At 40.5% G+C, this 24612-nt stretch overlaps 1 protein-coding gene across 1 annotated transcript; it reads left to right on the forward strand.

Moving 5' to 3' along the window:
• The first annotated feature begins 41 nt into the window (after positions 1–41).
• prr12b (proline rich 12b) lies at positions 42–24457 on the forward strand. The gene is made up of 16 exons (XM_048205657.1): positions 42–868; positions 6840–6994; positions 7238–7399; positions 7545–12031; positions 12155–12373; positions 13133–13207; positions 13827–14625; positions 14695–15197; positions 15953–16069; positions 16178–16311; positions 16931–17583; positions 18900–19019; positions 19675–19772; positions 19907–20038; positions 23096–23191; positions 23283–24457. The coding sequence occupies exons 1-16, from the start codon at positions 786–788 to the stop codon at positions 23418–23420; spliced, it is 7971 nt and encodes a 2656-aa protein (XP_048061614.1). The 5' UTR covers positions 42–785; the 3' UTR covers positions 23421–24457.
• The last annotated feature ends 155 nt before the right edge of the window (positions 24458–24612 follow it).

Genomic DNA, 24612 nt, shown 5'->3' on the forward strand with positions numbered 1-24612 from the left:
GATATTTTTATGTGTGTGTGTGTGCGCGCGAGATGGTTAGTCCACTCTTGAAAATGGCGTCTTCTTGCCTAAATGCCTGAAAATAGCGATTTTAATACCGGACAATTCTAGCTTTTATGTGAGCTTTTAAAGCATTGCACTAGCCCCCCCTTGTATATTTCTTAGACATTTTGCGGATTCAAATGAAACTAGTCACAACAAGCCACTTTGTTTGAGCTCCATCCCGTGTATTTATCCATTTGGGGCGCAACAGCTGAATAAAAACGCGCCCTCGGTAGACTACTATTTATAGAGACCTGGTATCTCACCTTTTGTGGCAATGCAGTACACGTACAACTAAGAGGAAATAGGGTACAATCAGCACGTGTCGCGTGTCTCGTGGGTGTAACGAGCAATGGCATCAGAATTCGACATGCAGAGCATCAGCCGCGTTGCTGTTTCTGCTACGAAGGACAATAGGCATCGAGATATATAAGAGGGCAAAAGAGGGGAGGGGAGGAAGAAACCGGATTTTTTGTGGTGGCGGTGGTTGGTGTAATACTTCACCCCCCTCCCCGCCTCCCCTCTGTATCCTCCATCTCCCCCTCCTCCTTCTCCTCCCTCCATTCCTCTCCCCCTCTGTGCTGGTCCTATTCTTGAGGACTTGCTTGTGAAACAGGAGAGATAAACAGACATTGAGCGCAGAGGAAAGGACACGGGGAGAGATAGTGTGTTAGAATTTAGGAAATACCTCCCTCCCCTTCCCCCTGTCTATCTCTCCATCTTCATCCCTTGTCTCTTCTTTAATGGATAGAAATTATCCTGGCACAGGATTCGGTGATCTGGGCGCTGGAACGGGATGGAGTTACGAGAGATCGGCGAAGGCAAGGTAAGGCGCCCGTGCAAGTACACTTCCATGCACTGGATGCATAAATATGCTTAGCTGGCTGTAACAATGCCCACGCCGACGGACGGACGCAATGCATGTTCCCACTCTCGCTCCCAGTGCTGTGTTCATTCACTTACATGCATTATATTGTCGCTGGGTCCACGTACAGCCATCAGTATTGTCATTTCTGAGGGAGGAGGGGGTGTCTTGAAAATGCAAGGAATGCGATTGAGAGTTAATGCGTGATACGGAAGGTAGACTGAGACAGAAAAGGGGGAGAGGGGCGAAAAGAGGGGGGATGGGATGATGTTGCTAGCTAGCTTGCTAGCGTATTATCAAAAATGAAAAATCAAGCCTTCTGCCTTGGAGGCGCACCAAACCGGACACTGCATGCCGTACTGAGATACACGCTAATTCAGCGTAGTGAGTAATGCGTGGCACAAAATGCACGTTGACAGCGTTATTTTGGAGGCGACCAATTACAAGCAATCACATATATTTGGGGATGAAATGGTTGCTAGCTACTGTATGCAGCGTATCTCTGTAGCTAACGCATTTGTCTGTAAAATTTAAGAGGGGTTTGTCCGCGAAAAATATATTTTGTGTTTAACAGGTTAAAAAAAAATTATCTGAACGTTAAATTACTCCTTACAGTTAACGTATTATTCAGATACACATGTCACAACACTGACTGTATCAATATTAAACGCTCTATGAACAACCACAGCTACTAACTCACATGTTTACTACTTTCCGAGATTGCAGGTTAAAAAAAAATATATATATATATACTTCGCATAGCCTGTTTACTAATGTTATTATCTAACGTTAACGGAAAAATACCATCTCTTGTTGAGGATAGTGTCGTTTTAGTAGTCACTTGGCAACGTACCAAAATTGTGTAGAGAAATTACAGCGTGACCGACCGAGACGTGCACACTGTAAACATAAACGTAAGACGCACTGCAAACAGGTTTTACAAACAGAATATGTGACTTAAACTTAATGTATGAGAGAGATATGTATTTAAATATCCATAGCAAAACGGACTGGAGGAAACTGTTGAATAGAATGACCTGACAAGGTATATACTTTTACATTTTGACTAGCTATTAAATCTCTGCAGTAAAAATATGCTTGCTCATAAGGGTTGACACTTTTAGGAAGTGTTAATATTAAAATACTAATGATATTGTTGTCATTGTTACCTGAAAACGGGACTATTACAGTGTCGTGCCCTCGACCTGTTCCACTATTTTCGCGGCCTACTTACAGTTCAAAGGCGCCCGGCTACGTACGTTATCAGTCGCCGTGACAACCAAATCAATCCTAGCGGCTCACAGAGCGCGCACGCAATCACTCTGGGTTACTGTCTCGCGTTGCATGTATGGAGTCAGTCCTACACTTGGGTGCACACCTCAGGCATACTTTGTTATATGGGCACGCCAAGTCAAATATGAAGAAATTGTGATTCAGTGGAATCTGTGCTGGCTTTAAAGACTATATAAACATTCATCACTGTAGGTTGTATTTCATTTTTTTTTTTAATTTACACAGATGCAATCAAATTCTGATGACTTTTTTGTCATCTGTGTCAGGAAGTCACATCATTTGGTCATTGTAACACATTCGGAGTGGGTCCTTTTTTCTTACTTGACAGGGCAACAATAGGGCTGTTCTAATGGGCAATCATCCCAGGATGTACTGAAACCCCTTGTATGTGTATGCGTATGTATGAGGAATTCCATTCAGACTAAGATCACACATGCTGTGCTGTGGTTTGAGTTTCTGTAACAGTAGCATTCCCCAGACTGCATCCCAGTATCCCCGGCTGACTCTTAGTCCTAGCAGCTCTGAAATGGAATTTCTCTATTTCATGTTGTGTTCTTTAATATTGTGTTTCAGACTCAAGAGCATCTCTGTAGACTCATAGGCAGATTGATAGAATCCAGAATCTTAATGAGTTCAGGCTTATGATGATGGACAAGCCTCAGTAGTGCTGCTGCTGCTGCTGCAGAGGCTGAAAGCATCTGCTGGATGAAATGAAATGAAATGCTTTTCACCTAATATTCTCTCTTCTAGTTTTCTAAAAATTACTTCTGCTTTTGAATGAATATTAGATAGTAAGAACGCCGCTTTAGGTCATTGGAAGCATAGCCATTATGCAATGATGAAACACCAAGAAGTGTTAAATTAGCATAAAATGAAACAAAATGACACCGGGATCTGTATAGGACACCACATTCGGAAATATTGATTATTGTAATAAGAAATGTTGTTGCATGTGTTAATATTAAATGAGAATAAACTGATAAAATTCTAGCACTGTTGCTTGATGGGACTTTTGCACATTGCATCTTGGTTATGAAGCCAACAAAGGCATACTACTCCATGATGGCAAGGTTCACCAGGCCCTCTGTCCTCTTTTGGGCCGTGTACATCCACCACACACCTCTGCATGGGTCTAATGGAGATTAATGGCCATGACTGAGTTCCCCATCAGGCTGCAAACATTTTGCACCTGTTGGGGGGACTGTGTTGAATTAGTGTGTATATAATTAGGAGCAGTCTTGTACAGTGGATTCAATCAAGCTTTCTAATTTAACCCTTCCTTTTTTTTTTTCTCTTGTTCCTTCCATTATGTATTTATTTTTGATGTTTCCTCTTTTTCCCTGTTATTCTTTTTCCCTCCATTGTCAAATTATGCTTAATCAGCTCAAGAACAGGCGCAATAGCAGGAGGTGAGAGGTTTAACAGGATGAATTGATTGACTGAAGGTGTAAGCCAGTGTGATGAAAAAAAGTGAGAGAGGAGAGATTGAGAGAGGATGAAATTATTGGATCTAGAGTATTTGTAGTGTGGTCCAAGTGTATACAAATAAAAATCACTAAATATCATAATATTAAAACAAAGAAAATGTATGATTTGTCACTTTTTCTAAGTCACTAATTAAAAAGCAATTAAATTGGCTGTGGGAACGGTATAAAGCTTTCCTGCATCATGGATCATCAGGTTTTGCACAAATTTTTGCTCAATCCTGTTGTCATTAAAGTCGGCATGAAACAGAAACTGGCTTTTTTCCCTGTTGTATATAATATTATATTATATATTGGGTGGGACTTGATTTTGTCTGTCAATAATTGATTGGATTTTTGTATTGTGGGTGACTGGTTGCTGGAGGTAGGAATTATTGCCCAGCCCTCAAGCTGGTGTACACGTCATCAAAAAAGATGTTGTTGCGAGGGGAAGTTCATGTTTTAGATGAAAGATTATGAGGACACATTAATTAATAATAATAATAATAATAGATAAATAATTTATATTAAACCTGGCATAAATAAAAAGGGTCCCTCTTATGCTTTAAAGTCACCATTATAAATAAAAGATGACAAAGCAAATAAGAAATTCTACATGTACTTTTAACTTCTCACTAATTGTAATGCTGATTATGTAATTTGTAATAAAAGAATATTTAATTCAAAAAGCAAAATAGGTACACTAAGTTGTGCTTCAATTTACCTAATTCTTCTGAAGTTCATCATCTGTTCCCTGATCGTCTCTGAGCTGCCTCTTTGGGCTTAAGAGCCAATTATTGTCTAATTCTTGGTCACATTACCTACAAGTGAAACTGCTTCATTTGGTTACACAAAATATTTTTTTATGTACATGGATACTCGACTTTGAAAAGAGAGTACTGATGCTATGATGCATTAATATTTAAGATAAGGCATTCAGTTGCAGGAGAAACATCTGCCTGTCAGGGCTCATCATATGTTTGTGTGTTTTTTTTTTTTTTTTTTTTTTTTAAATAAAGATTGTTCATATCCAGTTCATAACTTGAATGTATCTCTAACAAAGTTCTTTTTGCTGGTACGTGTCACTTTTGCATGGTACTTTGACTTTTTTTAAAGCAGTGACTCAGCTTATCTACAATGCTTGCCTTGTTCTGCATAACCTAAAAAGAATCCACAAAAGAATCAGTATCAAACAGAAGCAGCAATGTATCAAAACATCATAAGGGTACTTTTGTCACAGCACTGTATATTATGTATTATGCCAGAGGTGCAATCACTGAAGCAGTTGGCAGCAAGGACATGTGCTCTTACTCATACATTTAAATGTTTAACCCAGTTCATTAGAGCTTTTATCCAGTTAATTACACAAGTCTTGTGCCTTCTAAGATGAGGGTGTTTTTAAAAGAGATGGACATGCTCCCAGATGGAACCCCCTCAGGATGGACATCAGTTGTCTTTGTCACATTTATTAAGGTCTTTTGGGAGACGCATGTATTGCAGTGACTATATTGAGCCCAGGAGTCTATTTAATGGAGAATCGCAATATAAATCTATTCTTGCATCCTATCTGGACTGAATTTTGAAGTATTTAATGAGGGACTGTGCATATAGATTGTACAGATTTATTTAGGTAATTCTTGAATGGTACACTAAAAGATTTGAATAAGGTCTTTCTTTAATAGGATTTAAAATAGATTTTCTGGTCCACTCCACCGCTTCTGTTGAATGACACCCACCCCCTCACCACGCGCTCACTCAGTATGTGGTGTCTGTGGCTTCCCACTCTGGTCTCAAAGTGAGAGGGATCTAGACTAACTGAGCTGTACTCACACTAAGAGCCTGTTGAGGATGGAGGGGAGGGGGTTACCAAGGCAATTCAGTCAGTGGAGAGCTTTTATCAATGAGCGCTCTGTGTCTTACCTCAGCAACATCCTAACCGCCATTGTCAACTGAACTGGCCACTCTCTATGAAAGAGAACAACAGAGACAGTCTGCAAAGACTGCAAAAGACAGTTGATTGGCTGGCAACAGGCAGAGTGGCCAATCAGAATTCTGAGCTGCACATCGTGAAGCATAGCAGTGGTAAATGTGAGACAAGGTACAAAAAATGATTTAGAACATGAATCTGATCTTGTTTTGTATTTTGACTCATCAATATGCAATCTGATCTTGCATATTGATGAGTCAGCATATTTGCCTAATTTGTAGAGTAAACAATATTGATAAAACTAATGTGTTATATGGTGTGATCATTGTTGTAGATAGTTTGGCAAAATCAGATCCTGAAAGCTTTTAGGGAAAGGAGGATATGGAAGTGAGTAGGCTGATTAAAGAGCTAATCTTTGTGTGTGGCTATAGTGTGAAAGGGATAATGCCAAGCTGGGTCAACTGATACTCTATACGGAGATTTAGTATGAGTCTAGAGACCAACAGACTTATTCGCTGCCTGAAGAGAGGGAGAACAGTAAAATCTGTCCCCACAGCAGATTTTTGATACGATACAGTAAGTTATTGTTTGGTTAGTTCTTCAAAATTACATTTAAATGAAGAAAACATGAGTGGTTTATGTTTGATCAAGTTAGAAAAAGAATGCAGCAAAGAAAAAAAAGCAACATCATTGATAGATTGCACATTAATTTGGCTAATTAGAGAGTTAAATAATTAGTGATTATTTAATTAGATAAAGTTTAGTACAATTTAATAATTAAACCCTTTATTTTATAATGCATTAAAATGACGAATGTTTTTTTTTTAAGAGTTTAAGAATGTTTTTTTTGTTTTGTGGTTTTTTTTAATATTTTGAAAATTATGAATATTAATGTTTGTATAATTTTACCATAGAAATTTCCTTTTATTTTTTTTCTTAAGTTAATTCTATTCAATTTGATTGCTTTATTAGACCATGTGAGTGTTAAAATGTTCAATTTAAAATTCTAAATTATTTTATTTTGGGGGGGGGGGTATAGAAATGTTTAAGCACTATAAAATTTAATTTACAGTATAAATATTTACTTTTTTTGTGTGTATATATTATGCCCTGGACAAAAGAAGGTTGTGTCAGACAAATGTCAAATGTCATATAATGCATAAAAACGTATGCAAACAATTGCTCTGTTATTGTGTCACTTTCAGTACCATTCCCTCTGTCAATTACCTCTTAATCCTCTGTTATTCAGTTTGGTTTATGGGAGCTCCAGATCCTCCCATCCAGACTCGGAACTCCTCCACCGTCAACCTTATGCCACACCACACCCCCTACAAGGATATGCAACAAATCATCATCCAGGAACTTCTGGACAGGGCGGGGCATGGGGTGCAGGAAGGAGCTTAGGTAAAGTCTAGGAAATTGTGAAGTTAATTACTGGAAAACCTGTGTAGTTTGATCCAGCTTGTTTGAGTATAATGAGGACACTGCATAAAAACATATTTCCTCAAAAATTGCTTTGATTTAAAACCATAATGACCTCTGCACAGTACTCTAGTTCATTCTTTTCCTTGATATTGAGATGTGTAGAAAAAAAAAGACATCCTCTGACCAGGTGTTATACTTTGTCTTGATAATTATCTTTTGCAGGGCTCTCAGGCTTGTTTGATACTGGGCTTCATCATGCCAGTCCCTCAGGACCAGATGCTTCAGTTATGAATTTGATCTCTGCTTTGGAGTCCCGAGGTGCTCAGCCACCCCCTTCTGCCTCTACCCTTCTCTCTCAATTTCGCACCCCCTCTTGGCAAACTGGTTAGTACTGCGATATATTGAATATAGAATTATCTAATTGTGAGCACAGAAATATATGATTAAATAAAGATAGAGAATCCTCTTATAAACTGCTAAATCATTTTCTTTTCTTTTTTTCCTTTGCTTTCCCTCTCTGTTGCTGTAGCAATGCATACTCCAGCCCCTGCAGAGCTATTCATTTCTGGTGCACTACCTGGCTCTGGCTCATTTCCCTCTTCCTCTGCTCTGTCGGCATATCAGCACCCTGCATCCTTCTCAGGGCGTTCCTTCCCTGGAGTTACCCCATCATTATCTCTGCAGGACACACCTACCTTCAGTCCTACTTCCAACGGTCTCCTGTCACCCCATGATCCTTTGCTGCACATTAAAACTCCCTCTCAGTCAAGTCTTGGCTTTGACCGTCTTCTGTCTTCACAGAGTGGGACTGCTTCATATAGAGGGTCACAAGAGCCCACTAGTGCTCCTCCACCACAAGCACCTGCATCCTCTTCAACACGCCACTTACCACCTCAGTTTAACCTGCTGTCCTCACAGCTGCAGGATCAGTCCTCTCAGCTCTACAATTCCTCTGTATTTTCTTCTGCACCTCCTCAACCCCCACAGTCCCAAGAAAGAGCCATCCCCAGGCAAGACAGTGTAATTAAGCACTACCAGAGACCTTCTCCTGGACAGTCTCAACTTTCTTCTTCCACACCTCATCCCCTACATCACTATCTTAGTTGTGGTGCTACAGGATACCAGCAGATACCCCATCATCGGCATGGCTCCTCCATAAACTGTAGTCCACTGGGTGAGCAGAGTCCATCATCTGACCCCAAACCCTCACCCCGATCAGAGCAAGTTTACCGTCCTATCATCCAGCCCCCTTACACGTCCTCCTCAGTCTCCTCCTCAGCTGGCTCGGGTGGTGGTATTGGGAAAACGGGAAAGAGTTCTAGCTCAAGTAGTGGCTACTCTTCCTCTGGCTCTTCCTCATCTCGAACCCCTCACACTCCTCCTTCCGCTTCTTCAACCTCCTCTTCTTCCTCCTCTGCTTCTAATCCTAATGTCTCATCCAGCACCTCCGCTGCACCCTCAAGGCAGCAACCACCACCTCAGTCAGCACCGCAACCCCCACCACCTCCACCTCCCACAGTCTCATCCTCTGCAACACAGCAGCAGCCACCCAAACCTTGCCTGTCCACGTATGGCTCTCCTGTTGCTCCTGTCAAACCAACTGCTGGCCTTCCAGGACAAACCCCACCACAACAACAGTCATATTCACCAAGCCAGCCACCCCCCTCTCACTTGCCCCAGCCATATGGAGGATTCAGTTCTCCGCAGGCCCAGGATCTTGGTTCAAGCCTTGGGGGGTCAGGAAAAGCTTATGGAAGTCTAGGAGCAACCGGCCGTTCATTTTCAGCTGAGGTGGTCTATGGCTCTGATTCAGGATATGGTTCTTTGCCACCATCTCTCGGAGGGGCAGGAAGTCCTTCACTGGGCTATGGTGGTACAGGACATTCTCCTGCCCTAATGGTGTCTGGAGGTGGTACTGGTACAACAAGCAGTACCACTGGATCAGGAGCAGGTAGTTCAGGAAGTGTGGGGGGTGGTTCAGGGGGTGGTAGTACTAGTGTAGCAAGTGGCGCAGGATCATACCACCTCCCAGATTCCAGCCCTTCACCCTCAAGTAATTCTGGAATAGTACGCCCAGGTCTGCACTCCCCTGCCCCAACTCGCCCTGCACAATCACCTGGAGGAAATGGGGGCAACAAGTACCTATCTTCAGTTCTCTCCCCAGCATTCCTGGCTTCTCCACAAGGATACTCAGACACAAGGGTGCCACCCCAGCAAACACAGTCTTATCACACAACACCACCAAAATCTAAGTCTGATTCTGATATGCTTGGGGTAGAAAGATCTCAAGAAGACGACGAAGAAGATGAGGATGACTTTTTGATTCAGCACTTACTGCACTCACAGAGTCCAACACCCAATCCCTCCCAGCATCATTCTCAACAAGCTCAGCAAGTAGCCTCCCAACAACCACAGCCCCAGACCATTTCCCAGAGTAGAGATGGAGGAAAGTCTCTCTCCACTTATGAACTGAACAAGGCATCTGAAGAACGTTACCATCTACAGAGTGTCATTCGGACCAATAATACGACCAACAATGTGGCTTCAGTTGCTGCTGGCTCTTGTGGTCCAGGCACAGGTTTAGAGAACCAGTTGGAGATGTCGCTGAAAAAGCAGCAACAGACTAAGACTGATAGAGTGCTTTCTGTAGCTGGTGCAAATGGAGGTCGAGGTGCAGTTGACTCTTTGTCACACACTCATTCCCATGGCCAACATGACTCCCTTGGTTCAGTGGTCCACTATGGCAGAGGAGACCCTTACACTCATCAAACACATCAACATCACCCTCCGCACCCATCACACTCACAACACCCTCAGCATTCACAGCACTCTCATCCCCATTCAATGTCCCACTCACATATGGATCTTAAAAAAGCTCAGGATCCTTCAGAATTATCCTATCTTCGAAAGACTCCAGACTTGCAGCAGCGACAGACCCAGTCCTCCCTTGGACTAATGGATTCTCCACCCGACTCTTCTCATCAAAACACCCAGGCTCACCTTCTGCAATCTGTCCTTTCGCATACCACTCGAAGCAAGATGGACAACCAACAGGCTCCTTCACAGCAACAACAACACCCAATGAGTCAGCAAGCCATGATTGGACCAACTGGGGGATTAGGTACTGGTGGCTCTGGAGGAGTAGACACTCAGCCACAGGCTTCTCAGCTTCAACTCCAGCTCCAGTCCCAAACTATGGAGGTACACTATGGCCGTGAGACTCAGCGAAACCAAAGCCAGTCAAGTCAGAATTCTGTTTCACCATTAGACATGCTAGAGAGATCTCTCTCCAGGACAAATAGTCGAGAAGGGACAGGGCCCTCTGATAGAGTTGCAGGAGATGGGAGCACTACTGATCATCACAGACAACAGCAACAACATAGGATGTCCTCACACCATCAGTCCCACCACCCTCAACAATCATCAACAGAGCTTCATGATTTCTTGTCTGAGCCTGATTTGAGCATGTCAACCCCCTCTCATTTGCACCATATGGCCTCACACCATCCACCCCCTCATGTCCACCATCAGCCACAGACACACTCTCACCATCAACACCCACACCAGCACCCTCACCACATGCAGCCAACTTCTGGACCTCCACAGCCCCAGTCCCAGCCCAGGGAACAAGAGCCACAGCTCTCACAACCACAGCTAGATCAGCTCAAAGAGCATCAATATGACACTGGCAGTCCTGTGGGGAAAACAGCTCAGAACCAGGGTCAGAGCCAAGAGCAGCAACAACGGTTTGTCCCACTGACATCTATTTGTTTCCCAGATTCTCTTCTCCAAGATGAGGATCGATCCTTTTTTCCAGGGATGGAGGATATGTTCTGTTCTGAGGACTACAAGGCAAGTTGTGCTGGGGGAGGTGGAAGTGCAGGACAAGGAGGTCAAGATGGTGTGCCAGAGGCACATGGAACAGTACAAGATGGAATGGATACAGTTAAAACTACAGGTGGTGGAGGAGGTGCATATGACATGATGGGTCACCATGGTGATCAGGGTTATGGTCAGTATTGTCACAGTTTGTCTGAATCTGGCAATGGTACTATGCACTTAGATCTGGACCCCTTAAAATCCCATGAACTCCCATCCACTGTAAACACAGAACAACTGGGCTTAATTCAGTCTCAGGGCCCGGGCCTTGGGATGGGTAGCACGGGACACGTGGACGGAACTGGAAACAAAATGATGGGCTCTGCTGGTGTAGGTAGTGGTCCTGGCACAGGGGGACTCACCTCACCAATCTTTTGCTCCTCTAGACCTAAGAAACTTTTGAAAACAAGCTCATTTCACCTCCTTAAACAGAGGAAAGACCCTAATGCGCAATCACAGGCAAAGAAGAACTATGCCCAAGAATATGAGTTTGAGGATGATGAAGATAAAGCAGACGTTCCAGCCGACATCCGCTTAAACAGCAGACGTCTCCCGGATTTGCTTCCTGATCTTGTTTCTAGTTGTAGAAAGTCTGGAAGTGGTTCAGGAGTTGGCAGTTTAAGCCCTTTGATGGGTGATTTAGATTTCTGTCACCCTTCAGGATACCCATCCCTTGGACCTCCTCCACAGCTGCTCCCACATGATACTCCAAAGAAAAGGGGGAGGAAACCCACCAAACCTAAACGTGAGGGTCCACCAAGACCCAGGGGTAGGCCACGTATTCGGCCTCTTCCTGAGCCTCCATATTGCAGGAACATGATGGGACCTGGTGGAGAGACTAGAAGGGGCCGTGGTCGAGGAAGAGGGCGTGGAAGGAAAGATGATCAAATGTTAGAAATGCACAGAGACATGAACAAGGGGCAGAACTACCAACAACAACCACCTCACCTCCATCATCAACCACAGTTACAACAGCACATGCACCACCATCTACAGCAACAACAGCAGCACCAACCACAACATATGCACCAACAGCAGCACCTACATGTACAACAGCTTCATCATCAACAGCAACATCAACAACTTGCACAGCATCAGCCTCAGCAACAATACCAAGAACCCATCAAACCAATCAAAGTAAGTTAAGGTTTAAAATCTCCACCAATAAGATATAAATTACATGAGTTACAGTTTCATCAATCCATCATTCCCACAAACATAAAGTATGTATTCATTCAATAAATAATTTTTTATTCCCAGATTAAGCTCCCCATTCCTTCCATGCCCTCATCTGATTCCCTCCTGAGGACAGACTCCCTGTCTAGTACAGATCCAGTTTTGTCTGATGGTTCGGTAGGATCTGCACCATCTCTTGGTTTGAGTCCAGGGCCCACCACCAGTGTGGACCTAAACAGAATTGACATGAACAGAAATGATATGAACTGTGGTCAGGAAAAGATGAAGCAGAAACCCCAGGAGGTGAGTCTCAGCTTGCAAAAATGTTTAATGAATGATGAAATTTAACAGAAAATGTTTAAATAACTCCAGATGTTCAATGTGAAATGTAGAGCAAATGGCAATTGTGTGGTTTTGCACCAAGATAACTGTATAATTTCATAATCTTTAGAAATGTCTGTTTTACATACATTTGGTGTCTTTGTGACCAAAAACATGACAAACTATGTACTAGTTCATTTTTTTTTTATGTACTCAAATGATCTACAGATTTAGAGCAAAGTTTAGTGGAGGAGGTGCATTTGGAAGAGGTCAAATATTTTGTGGAAGACCTGCCAGGCCAGAGTGTTGGCAGCTGTGATAGATTAATTTTACCAAAGAAAAATGGTTTGCTAAATTTGTTCGGTTTAGTTAACACATTTTAGTTTAAATCATTTTAGAGGACTTGTAAATGATTTATCAAGCATATTTATAGTCATTGCGAACAAGCTTGTCTGAGATGTTCAGCAACTATATATGTCAAATTCATAGTTTTTGTTTTGTCTTAAATGAGTAAACACCTGCTGTAATATTATGAAAAACGTGTTCCTAAACATGATGATTCAATAACTCGCCAACATTTTACAGGCTTTATCAAAGAATTCCTCCTCCATGTGTTTAAATTGTACTTAATATCCTCTGTTGACTCAGTAACAGGTAGCCTCAAGAAAGAAAGGCCAGTCTAGAGTGTTATGTGCATTGACTTTACATCTGTATATACGTTTATGTTTTATTTATCTGCAGATGTCATGGGAGGGAGACATGGATGACCAAATGACCCCAGAGGCCTGGGCCACCATGCAGAAGCTCTCTGGCTCAGTAAGAATTTCATTCATTTTTATTCTTGATCCAATTTCCAGGTGTAATTCTGACAGAAGACAGCAAATCACTCATAATTTTTCCAAATGACACATTACTAAATTATACATAAAATTTGTTTGGATTTCTTTAACCTCATTTATTTAACTGAGGAAGCATTGTTCTCAGTGTATTCACTTTGCCACTAGAGGGAGCAGAGTACATAGACTAAGATGATTGGCAGGCCACCCTGATGACCGAGTTCTTAAAAAATGCAGTAAAAGAAAAGGAAAGCGCTGTTGCTAGGGTGGCTGTTGCTAAGGTTACTGATTCATATGACGGTAGGGTCTCCAGATTCCTCTTCATCATCAACCACCCTGCTGTTCAGTAAGGTGTTTTACCTCCCTCTAGACCTAATGTAAGAGAGTAGGACTACACTGATTATATAAAGTAAAGATGTTAATCAAAAAAGTATGTTTTATTACTACTTATTTGTACGATTTTTTTCTGGTTGTATATTTTTTTTCTTTCCCCTATTTTGTATTTTTGCCTTCTACTACATTTCCATGCCATTTGTCTCTTATTTTTTGCATTTTGCCATCTTCTACCCCTTTAATTTCTCTGCATCTCTTGCTCTCAGACGGAGGAGAAATCTTCAGAGCTGAAGTCAGGTTTCATAACTTCCTTTCTGGATTTCTTGAAAACGGGGAAGAAGCAGCCAGGCACTGAAGATCCACCTGGGCCCCTCCCTGTGGACGGGTGCACTTCCACTGATTCGTCTTCAGTAAAGGGAGGCATTCGCCCATTATCCCCACAACCACCTCCTCCTCCACCTCCTCCCTTTGGAGAGAATGAGGGTGATGGAAGCCTGGGCCTCAGTAACTGTCCATCGCCCTGTAAAAGACTTGACGAGGAGCTTAAGAGGAATCTGGAGACTCTACCGTCATTCTCCTCAGATGAGGAAGACTCTGTCAGTAAGAACCAGGACTTGCAGAAGAGCATCTCATCAGCCATTTCTGCCCTCTATGATACCCCCCACAGCCTTGCTGCCGTTCCACCTCCTCCTACACCATCGCCGCCCACTCCACAGACAGTATCTCTCAACACACCCCCGCCACCCCCACAATCTGAATCTATCCCGCACATACACTCACGTGAACCTGAGACGGAGATACATGCATCACAGGAACTGGATTCACACTCACAGCCCAACCCACAGGAGGAGGCACATGTTCTAGGTGAGGATGATGAACAGGAAGAACCTGTGCAGGAGATGCATGAACAAATACAGCAGAAGGAAGACAGACAGACTGAATGTGAGGAGGAAAGAGAGGAGTTGGAAGAAGACGGAATTGAGAAAGAGGAAGTAGATCAGATAAGGACAGAGGAGAGCAAGCAGGAAGAGGAAGAAGAGCCTGAGAATGAAATGCTGGTTGATGGTGAGTATATTAACATACCTACATTCAAATATTAAAATCAATGAAATATTAATTCTTCCATTGTTTTAGGATCTCCGTCTGAGCCTCCTCCTGCACCCCCTTCTCCTCCGTCCCTTTCTCCTTCTCCCCCAACCTCCTCCTCCCCATCCCCTCTGCCACCGCCTCCTCTATCTCTCCCCTCCCCTCTTCCATCTCAAGAAGAGGAGGAGAATCTACAGCAGCAGCAGCAACAGCAACAGCCACCACTGCACAATTCCCTCCCTCCCAGCCCTTCTCCACCTGCTCTACCCTCTCCCTCTCCACCTCCGCCCACACTGCCCCCCTCCGCTACACCCCCACCATCCCCCTCCCCACCTCCTCCCGAAGAACTGCCCCAGCTCTCCCCGGCCTCGCCCCCCACCCCCGAAGATGCCCCAACGCCTCAGATCACTTCACTGCACCTAGCTAAGAAACAGTCCAACGCGGCCATCGCGGGAGAGAGTGAGGATGATGACAGCGAGAGTGGGGGGGAGGGGATCTTCAGAGAGAGGGATGAATTTGTAGTGCGCACTGAAGATATTGGTACTCTTAAGGTAAAAATCCCCTGCTTTTTATTTTAGAAGTATTCTGTGTGTAGAATTAATATTTAGATGCGGAAATGGTTAGTCCGACCAAAAATAAAAACTTCTGTCATCATTTACTTACTCTCATGTCATTCCAAACCTGTATGACTTTCTTTCTTCTGTGGAACACAACAGAAGGATGTTAATAACCAGACAGTAGCCATTGACTTTCATAGTAGGAAAAAAATACTATGGATGTCAAAGGCTACAGTCAAATGTCTGGTTATCAACATTCTTCAAAATATCTCCTTTTATGTTCCAAAGAAGAAAGAAAGCCATACAGGTTCAGAACAACATGAGGGTAAAGTAAATGATGACAGCAGTTTTTTAGGTGGACTATCCCTTAATATTTAAAGTTTTGCGATAAACCTGAAGTAGCAGAAGATCTTTTCTTCCATACATTCAAGTGAAATTGATCATCATTTGTTGATTGGAATTTAATATGTGGGCATCGCCCTCAAAAATTAATGCGAGTTTGCAGGAAGAATGTGGAGGGACGGGGTTTAAGCGGACTAAATGATTGGAGAAGTCTAGTATCGTTTCACTAAAAGTCCAGTTATGTAACTTTGATTAAACATTATGACATCAAAAATATGGAAAAAATTAAATGTATGCATGGATGAATCGTTCACGATAAGATCTATAACAAATAGATAGGGAAAAATGTTCATTTCATGCTGACTTTAATGCTTAATTAGATTCTCAATTCTCTTGGCTTTTCTCAGCTAGCGCTGCAGACTGGACGAGAGCCTCCTCCGATCTGGAGGGTCCAAAAAGCTCTGCTTCAGAAGTTTGCTCCTGAAATCAAAGATGGACAGCGACAGTTTTGTGCTACCAGTAATGTGAGTGTCTTTTTGTATTTGATAAGCATTGATAGCATGCATTTGATGTTTTGCATGAAAATGTAATACTACACCACCACCGTAAACTCCTCTGTTACTCTTTGACAGTATTTGGGCTACTTTGGAGATGCAAAGATGCGTTATCAGCGCTTATATGTCAAATTCTTGGAGAATGTGAATAAAAAGGATTATGTCCGAGTGTGCTCGCGGAAACCCTGGCATCGGCCCAGTCTCACACTGAGGTAATTTCACCCTAAATGACCTTCTGAAGCTATTTTGGTCCTGTTATATATATCAGTTAAAGAGTTTACTCCCCCTCATGGTGTTCAAAACCTGAATGTTTTTTTTTTTTTTTTTTAAAGAATCTTCACATTTTCATTTGATACCAGTTTACAGTGGTGCCATGTCTGTCAAGCATTCAAATTTTTTTTTTTTTTTTAAAAGCAACATATATGTAGTTCACCTGACTCATGCACCATATTCCAAGTAATCTGAAGTCATGCGATAGGTTTGTGTGCTAAACCAGCAAAATTTAAATATTCATTGATAATCTTCTCACTGCCGCAGCTCACAGGTCAAATATGGTGACTGTAGCACAGATTTTATGACATTTGATCATGAGACACGAAAGAACTAATGACATTGACATCCAAGCTGCATGATAAGCTTGAAGCTTGAGAGATATTCTTCACTTTTACATTTTATGGGGAAAAAAATGTATTTCACATAAAAACAGTATACAGGTTTGAAATGACATGAGCGCAAGTAAATAACAGAATTTTCATTTCAGGTGAATTGTCAGTTTAGTAAGTATATTATCATTATAACATTGCTAAGATGAATGTCTCTTCTTCCCACCAGGCGCCAGTCTCTCCCTAAGCCACAACCTGTACATAGCCTGACTCCACCTCGCATGGAACGAGACGATAGAGAGAAAGAGAGAGAGAGGCAACGGGAAAAAAAGCAACGAGAGCAAAGAGAAAAAGAGAAAGAGAGAGAACGAGAAAAGGAAAGGGAGCGAGAACGAGAGAGGGAGCAGATCGAGAAATCTAGGAGAGAAAAAGAGAAAGAGAGGGAGAGAGAACTTGAAAAGCAAAAAGAGAGGGAGAAACAAAAAGAAAGAGAAAAAGAGAGACAAAAAGAAAGGGAAAGAGAGAAGGAAAGGGAAAAACAAGAGAGAGAAAGGGAAAAGGAAAAACAAAAGGAGAAGGAGAGAGAGAAGGAAAGGGAGAGACAAAGAGAAAAAGAGAAGGAAAGGGAGAAAGAGAGAGAAAAGGAAAAGAAGCTCCAAGAGCGACAAACTCAAGAGAAGCTGGAGAGGAAAACGGCAGTTGTGGAACGCGGGAGGGTCAAAGAGGAGAAGAGGGTTGCAGAGAAGAGGGTTGACAGGACGAGGAGCAGGCCTGTGAAAGTGAAGGCAGAACCTCCACCTAAAAAGAGGAAGAAGTGGCTTAAAGAAATGCCTTCTTCCTCTGATTCAGACTCTTCGCCTGACCCGCCCAGTGAGGATGAAGGTGTGTAAGGGTTTGTTATGTGTGTGCAATTTACTGTGTGTGTCCATTTGGGTGGTTTTGCAGAAATATGCAAAGCTATAGCAGCAGATTCCTTCATGTAACTGTAGTGTACACTACAGGTCAAACGTTTGGGGATGGTAAGATTTTTTTTTATGTTTTTGAAAAAAAAAAAAAAAAGGTCTCTAGTGCTCACCAAGGCTGCATTTATTTGACTAAAAATACAGTAAAAACAGTAATATGACATGGGAAATATAGTCCAGGTCAAAGCTGAATTTTCAGCATCATTACTCCAGTCTTCAGTGTCACACGATCCTTCAGAAATCATTCTAATATGCTGATTTGCTCAAGAAATATTTCTTGTTATAATCAGTATTTAACAGTTGTGCTACTTAATATTTTGTGGAAACCATAATACATTTTTTTTCAGGATTCTTTGATGAAAAGAAAGTTACATTACATTGATTTTATCCAAAGCAATTACATTCAGGGTACACTTTATTTGTTTGTTCTGTTTTCCTTGACCCATGACCTTGCCATTGATAGTGCCATGCTCTACAGATATTAGCTAGTTATTTGTCACTTTTAAAAAACTGAATACATCCTTGCTTTTTTTGTTCGAAAATCAAATGAAATCTTACTGACTGCAACCTTTTGAATGGTAGTGTATACCATGGTAGAAATACCATGTTAAAAGCATGATATGTGAGTATTGTAATCTTTCAGTATCATCATGTATGTTAAAATATTACCTTTAATAACATTAAAAGTACCTGCAGCACAGTACTTTTATATAAGGTTTGTCCTGGCATTTAGAACTCAAAACCTGCATAATATTAATGTCAAACTAATTACTAAATACTGCTGAATTTTAGTTGTAGTAGTAATATTGCTACAATCTGTTAATGAACCAGCACACTATTATGCCAAATTTAGTTAAAACAGTACCTGTTATGTGGAGCCAAAACTATGTTGTTAAAGTGTGTGTGTGTTTCTATCCTGGTGGGGACTTTCTACACTCATGGGGACCTAAATTGATGTCCTCATGGGGAAACAAACTTATAAATCATACAGAATTTGTTTTTTGTTTTTTGTTTTTTTTTTTGAAAATGTAAAACTGCAGAAAGTTTTTTGTGATGGGTAGGGTTGGTGTAGGGGGATAGCAAATAAAGTTTGCACAGTATAAAAACCATTATATCTATGGAGAGTCCGCCACAAGGATAGTAAATCAGTCGTGTGTGTGTGTGTGTGTGTGTGTGTGAACTTTCAGGTGATGGTCTTTGTTTTTTTCACTTGTTTTGCATCTGTTCCACCCTCAGTATCCACACGCAGTGGGATAAACAGTCGGGCCATGAGAGAGATGTTCCGCAGTTATGTAGAGATGCTGGTCAGCACTGCTCTGGACCCTGACATGATCCAAGCTCTGGAGGACACCAATGGTGAGCACACGTCCTTTGGTTAAATAGAAAGTGCATGTGTGGAGGATTGGGTTGGGTGATTAAGGGAAGGAAGGATAGAAAAAATAATGAAAGAGGAGGTTAATAAAGCAAGGGAGGTTAAGAGAGAGGACAATGAGGCGAGACTGGAAGAATAATGACAAGGAAAAGATGCTGAGAAAAGAGGAAAGATACAGTGACTAATGAAGGCTGTTCATTTTCAAGTTTCATTACTCAAGTGTTAAAATGTTTATTATTGCTTGTTAATGCAGTTGATGTCATCTTTCCAGGTCTGAACACAAAAATATCTGACAAAATTAACATATTGTATCATAGATTAAACCTGTGCTGATATAAGAAGTAGCAAAAACAGCAGTTCAAACAATAGCTTTTTTTTTTATTATTATTATTAATTAATTTATTGCATCCTAGTTGAATAAAAGTAATGTAAAGTGTCAGTAAAAAAATCTATAATGTTACAAAAGATTTCTATTTCATGCTGTTATTTTGAACTGTCTTTACATCCATCAAAGAATCCTGAACAAATGTATAAGTTTCCACAAAAATATTAAGCAGCACATGTTTTCATTGTTGATAATAAGGCAGCCTTGGTGAGCATAACTTATTTCAAATATATATACATCTCTTTTGTACTTAGATGAGCTTTATCTCCCACCCATGAGGAAGATTGACAGTATCCTCAACGAACAGAAACGAAGGCTGTTGAGGAGGGTCAACATGAGTGTCCAACATCAGGTGACACTGCCTTTCAGGGATACTCAAATGTTATTCCTCTGAGTACTCAGAGGAAGGCCACTTGATTTGTGTTTTCTGAGGAACATGTCTGGCAGTCTCTCACTCCCCATCCTTTCCCGTTCTGTCTCATGTAGGAGGCACTGCACATGTTCCCACAAATGACAGCAGACTCACTGGACTCTGGAGCGGTTAAAGTGCACCTGGGTGGTGAGAGTTACAACCGCAAAACCCTAAACAGAGTCAAAAGGAGCCTTCCTAAACAGCAGGCATGTTGATTCTTTCATATTTGCATAATTAAGCTGTTCAGTAAGCGACCTCAAGAAGTATTCAGGCACTTCAGCCACTTAAAAATATATATATATGTAAATGTGGTTGCATTATAGGGGTGTACTGATACCGATGATATGGATTGATGCATCGGTCAAATGACTAATATTGATGCAATGCAGAAAATATATATACATATTTTTATAAATTGATCAAATATACTTGAAGACTTGTTTGACTATATTATAAATAGCAAATGGTCATCAAATGTTTGATGTTTTAACAACTTTATTTTTTTATTTTATTTCGATAAATGTATTTTTAGCATCAACTGCAGTACCTCATTTTGTTGTGTATCCCCTACACAATATACAAGATTTGCACAAAAGACTCAAAGAATTTCTTGTCTGTTGTCATTGCTTTTATGATTGCACAAGCTAATGAGCTGTCATCAGACGCACGTGCGACTTGAATCTTTACATTTATTTTTCTATAAACTAAAGTGTTTTTACTATTATTATTATTATTATTATTATTGGGACATATGATTTGCGTTTTGTTTTTTTTTCCTCCAGAGATTAATTGAATTTTCATGCTATATTTCGGTTGCATTTTTGGTTGATAAAAGTCATACCTCCACTAAAATCACCTGGTGGATTTGATTAAATGTGACCCTGGACCACAAAACCAGTCATAAGGGTAAATTTTCTGAACTTGAGATTTATACATCATCTGAAAGAATGAATAAGCTTTCCATTGATGTATGGTTTGTTAGGATCAGTGTTGGGCACATTACTTTAAAAAAGTAATTAGTTATAGTTACTAGTTACTTCTCACAAATAGTAACGGAGTTAGTAACTGAGTTACATCATTATAAAAGTAACTAATTGCCAGGGAAAGTAACTATTGTGTTACTTTAAAAAAATAAAAATATGCCAAATAAATTGAATGCCCCCAATATTACATATAAGTCTAAGAATAAATTATTCTTGATGCGACTCCTGACTCATGATCCGCTCTTGCTCACGACATGAACTTTCTCTGTACTGTGTTGGTAGCCATTAAAGAAAACGTAGTTTCATATTTATGTTTAAATAATCCTATGTTATGTTTTAAATCCATTTATTCGATTATGAAAAGTGAACAGCATGAGTAAGATGCATCATAAGATGCGCAAATATATCGGGAGACATGGAGTGGGTCAGACATGATTTTAAACACTTCATTAAGTTTTGCTTTGTAGAAAGCCTTTCTTTAAAGTGAATTTCGTTTTGTAAAAATTGTATCTTAATTTTAATCATTGTTTCATCAACCAATTGCTTGGATTTAATATGTAACAAGCAAATATAGCAGACAATAAAATCATGACATGGAGGCGCGGGCGCGATCACTGGCGCGTGAACTGAAGCGCGTCTTAAATGAACCGAAACTCAGAGGCTGCTTGCCTCGCAGACATGAGAAATATATCTATAGAATGCTTGAAATATCTACTTTAACGAAAATGAAGTAATTAAAAACGAAAAGAAAGAGGCTACTCTGATTATGTAGCCTAATCCGAATGAAATATGCGTTATCTCTCTAGGCGCATCCATATGAGCAGATGATCAGCAATGAGAATCAGCAATGTCAACTTCATCTTTGCAGCCGACACTGATTCAGAAAACATTACTTTATTAATAAACAATTAAAATGTCTCCTTGCTGTTTTTGTCACACTCATAATCATTACCTTTGCCGGTTCTTTATGGCAATTATGCGTGCCCTTGAGTGCTATATAGCCTATATTATGTAAACGCTCCTTATTATGGTTTATTCTCTCCAGTAGCCTATTTAAGAAATTAAATTAATATAAATGTAATTAGTCAACTAATAGCTTAAATGAACAACTACTAGTTGACTAGAAAAAACTCATTTCACATATTTTCGATCAAGCTTAAAAAAGGGTATTCTGGTTTGAGCTTGCGCTTCGCGCGCATGCTCTGACAGACACACACACAGCGCATCATACATTATTATCAGTTTAAAATTATATTTGTGTATGACTAACCGCAGCACACACCAGAGAAAAAACTTTGCAGGTCCTATGGCTGAGAGAGAGCTTACTCGGATGAAAACCGCTTCAGTGAGCTCAATTATAGTAACGCGGCATTTTTTTTGTCAGTAACGGTAACGGCGTTGTAACGGGAGAAAAAGTAATTCGTTTGATTACTCGTTACTGAAAAAAGTAACGGCGTTAGTAACGCCGTTTATTTATAACGCCGTTATTCCCATCACTGGTTAGGATAGGACAATATTTGGCCGAGATACAACTATTTGAAAGTCTGGAATCTGAGGGTGCAAAAAAAAGCAAAATATTGAGAAAATCGCCTTTAAAGTTGTCCAAATGAAGTCCTTAGCCATGCATATCCACTCACAAAAATACATTTTTGATATATTTACGGTAGGAAATTTACAAAATATCTTTATGGAACATGAACTTTTGCTTAATATCCTAATGATTTTTGGCTTAAAAGAAAAATCGATCATTTTGACCCATACAGTGTATTGTTGGCTATTGCTACAAATATACCCATGCTACGTATGACTGGTTTTGTGGTCCAGGGTCACAAATATAATTGCAAAAATGGCAAAAAATGCATAATTTGTTTGTAGATGCCAGTTGCTTTGATGTTTTGTTGTATATTGTGAAGAAATGTATATGTCAATGTGGCTTAAAGTGACAATTCACTCAAAAAAAATTATTCACACTAAGGTCGTTGCAAACCTTTAAATCTTTTGTGAAACACACGAGAATATATTTTGAAGAATGCTTTGTGTTTTCATCCAATGAAGGTCAATGGGTCAATTTTATGGAAAAAAAATATCATCTTTTGTTTTGCACATATGAAAGAAAGTCATACAGGTTTGGAACAACAAAGTACAGTAAATTCTTTGGTGAACTGTCCCTTTAAGTGTCCAAAAACTTTTTGGGGTCATTGTATTGTAATGATGGATCTTTCATGAAGTCAAAAGAGCTCTCTTTCTTTACTTGTAACCCCATCTCTATCTCCTTGACAGGACCTGAAACTGCCGACAGAGACTTGTCGAATATACAGTCTCTATCACTCTCTCCATCACTACAAATATCACACTTTTCTGCACTGTAAAAAGGAGGTATGAGGAAATATGAGCTTATTTGAGAAATGCATCATTGTGTCCGTGTATTAGCTCGTAAGAGCCCTCTTTTCTTGTTCTCCCTCTTCAGACGGACAGTATAGAACAGGCAGCTGAGGAGGATCCAGGTCAGGAGGAGGTGGTTCAGCAGTGCATGGCCAACCAGGGCTGGCTAGAGACTCTGTTCAATTCCTTCATTGAACTGCTGAGGCTCAGCAACAAGGCTTAAGATTCAGCTTTCGACGTTCCAAGTGCGTCCTATTTGGAGACAGGAGAAACTCCTCTCTCTCAAACGAAACCGGTGCACCTCCAGGTTGCAGGAAAATGAGATTTTCCTTTGCGGAATGCGTAAGAGCCAGTGGCGGTTTAAGCTGTTGCATTTTAACATAAAAATGTTTTTGTAAAGCTTTCATTCCTCTCTCTTTCATTATGTGTCAGCTCCCTGCGACGGGAGCCACAGGGAGATGGTATGAAAAAAAAAAAAAAGAGCGAGCGAGAATGTGTAAAGACAGTTGTCTGCACAGAGACGAATAAAGATAGTGCCAAAGGGAACAGGGTTGAAAACCTCACTGGTCAGCAGTGTTTTGGCAGAGGTGAGCTTTGAATGCTATGTTCCATGCATACTCTTATATATAAATATGTATTATGAACAATTATGATTTGTATTATTTATACATGGACATTTATACATGGTTACCTCCCAAAGCTGGGACAGTTTGCTGTTATTATTTTGAATAATAATGCTTATGTTTTATGAGGGTGTACATGAAATGGACCACCCATAACCCCCTATTCTCCTGTCCCATAAGCTGAAGGACAAGGCGGACAGGATGTGGACAAAAGAACGGGGACAAAGCAGTGTGTAGTTCCTTTTTTTTCTTCTTTTTTTTTTTTGGTAAAAAAAAAATAGAGCAAAAGAAAAATGTATTTAAAATAAAAAACCATGTGCTTTCTGTTTGTTCTTTAAAAGAAAATGAGGAAAAAGAGGTGTATTTGTTCGTTTTCTCAAAGAAAACATGACGTGCAGAGGGATGTAATAGTTTTTAAAGTGTGCGAAATGTCTGTGTTTATCGTTTGTTTTTTTTATCTGTTGGTTGTTTACTATGATAATTATAATTGTTATTATTATTGTTATTTTGGAGGTTTGCTTATTTCTCACTTCTGTAAATACTGTACAGTTGCTTCAGTCTCTCTCTCTACCTGTCCCTCATCTGTAAATGAATCCTCCTGTATTTGACAAACGCAAATAAAAGAAAAGAAAAATGAGTTTATGAAAATGATGCATTTTCACACCAGACTGCGTTGGATTTTTTTTTAATTTAATTAATTTATATACGTTTTATTCCTGAAATACTAACTGGTATTTTGCATTTTATATGGGTAGGAATGATGTGGGAAATACATAAAAAAAAAAAAAAATA

This window comes from Megalobrama amblycephala, linkage group LG1 (assembly GCF_018812025.1).
Source record: "Megalobrama amblycephala isolate DHTTF-2021 linkage group LG1, ASM1881202v1, whole genome shotgun sequence".
Lineage (NCBI taxonomy): Eukaryota > Metazoa > Chordata > Actinopteri > Cypriniformes > Xenocyprididae > Megalobrama > Megalobrama amblycephala.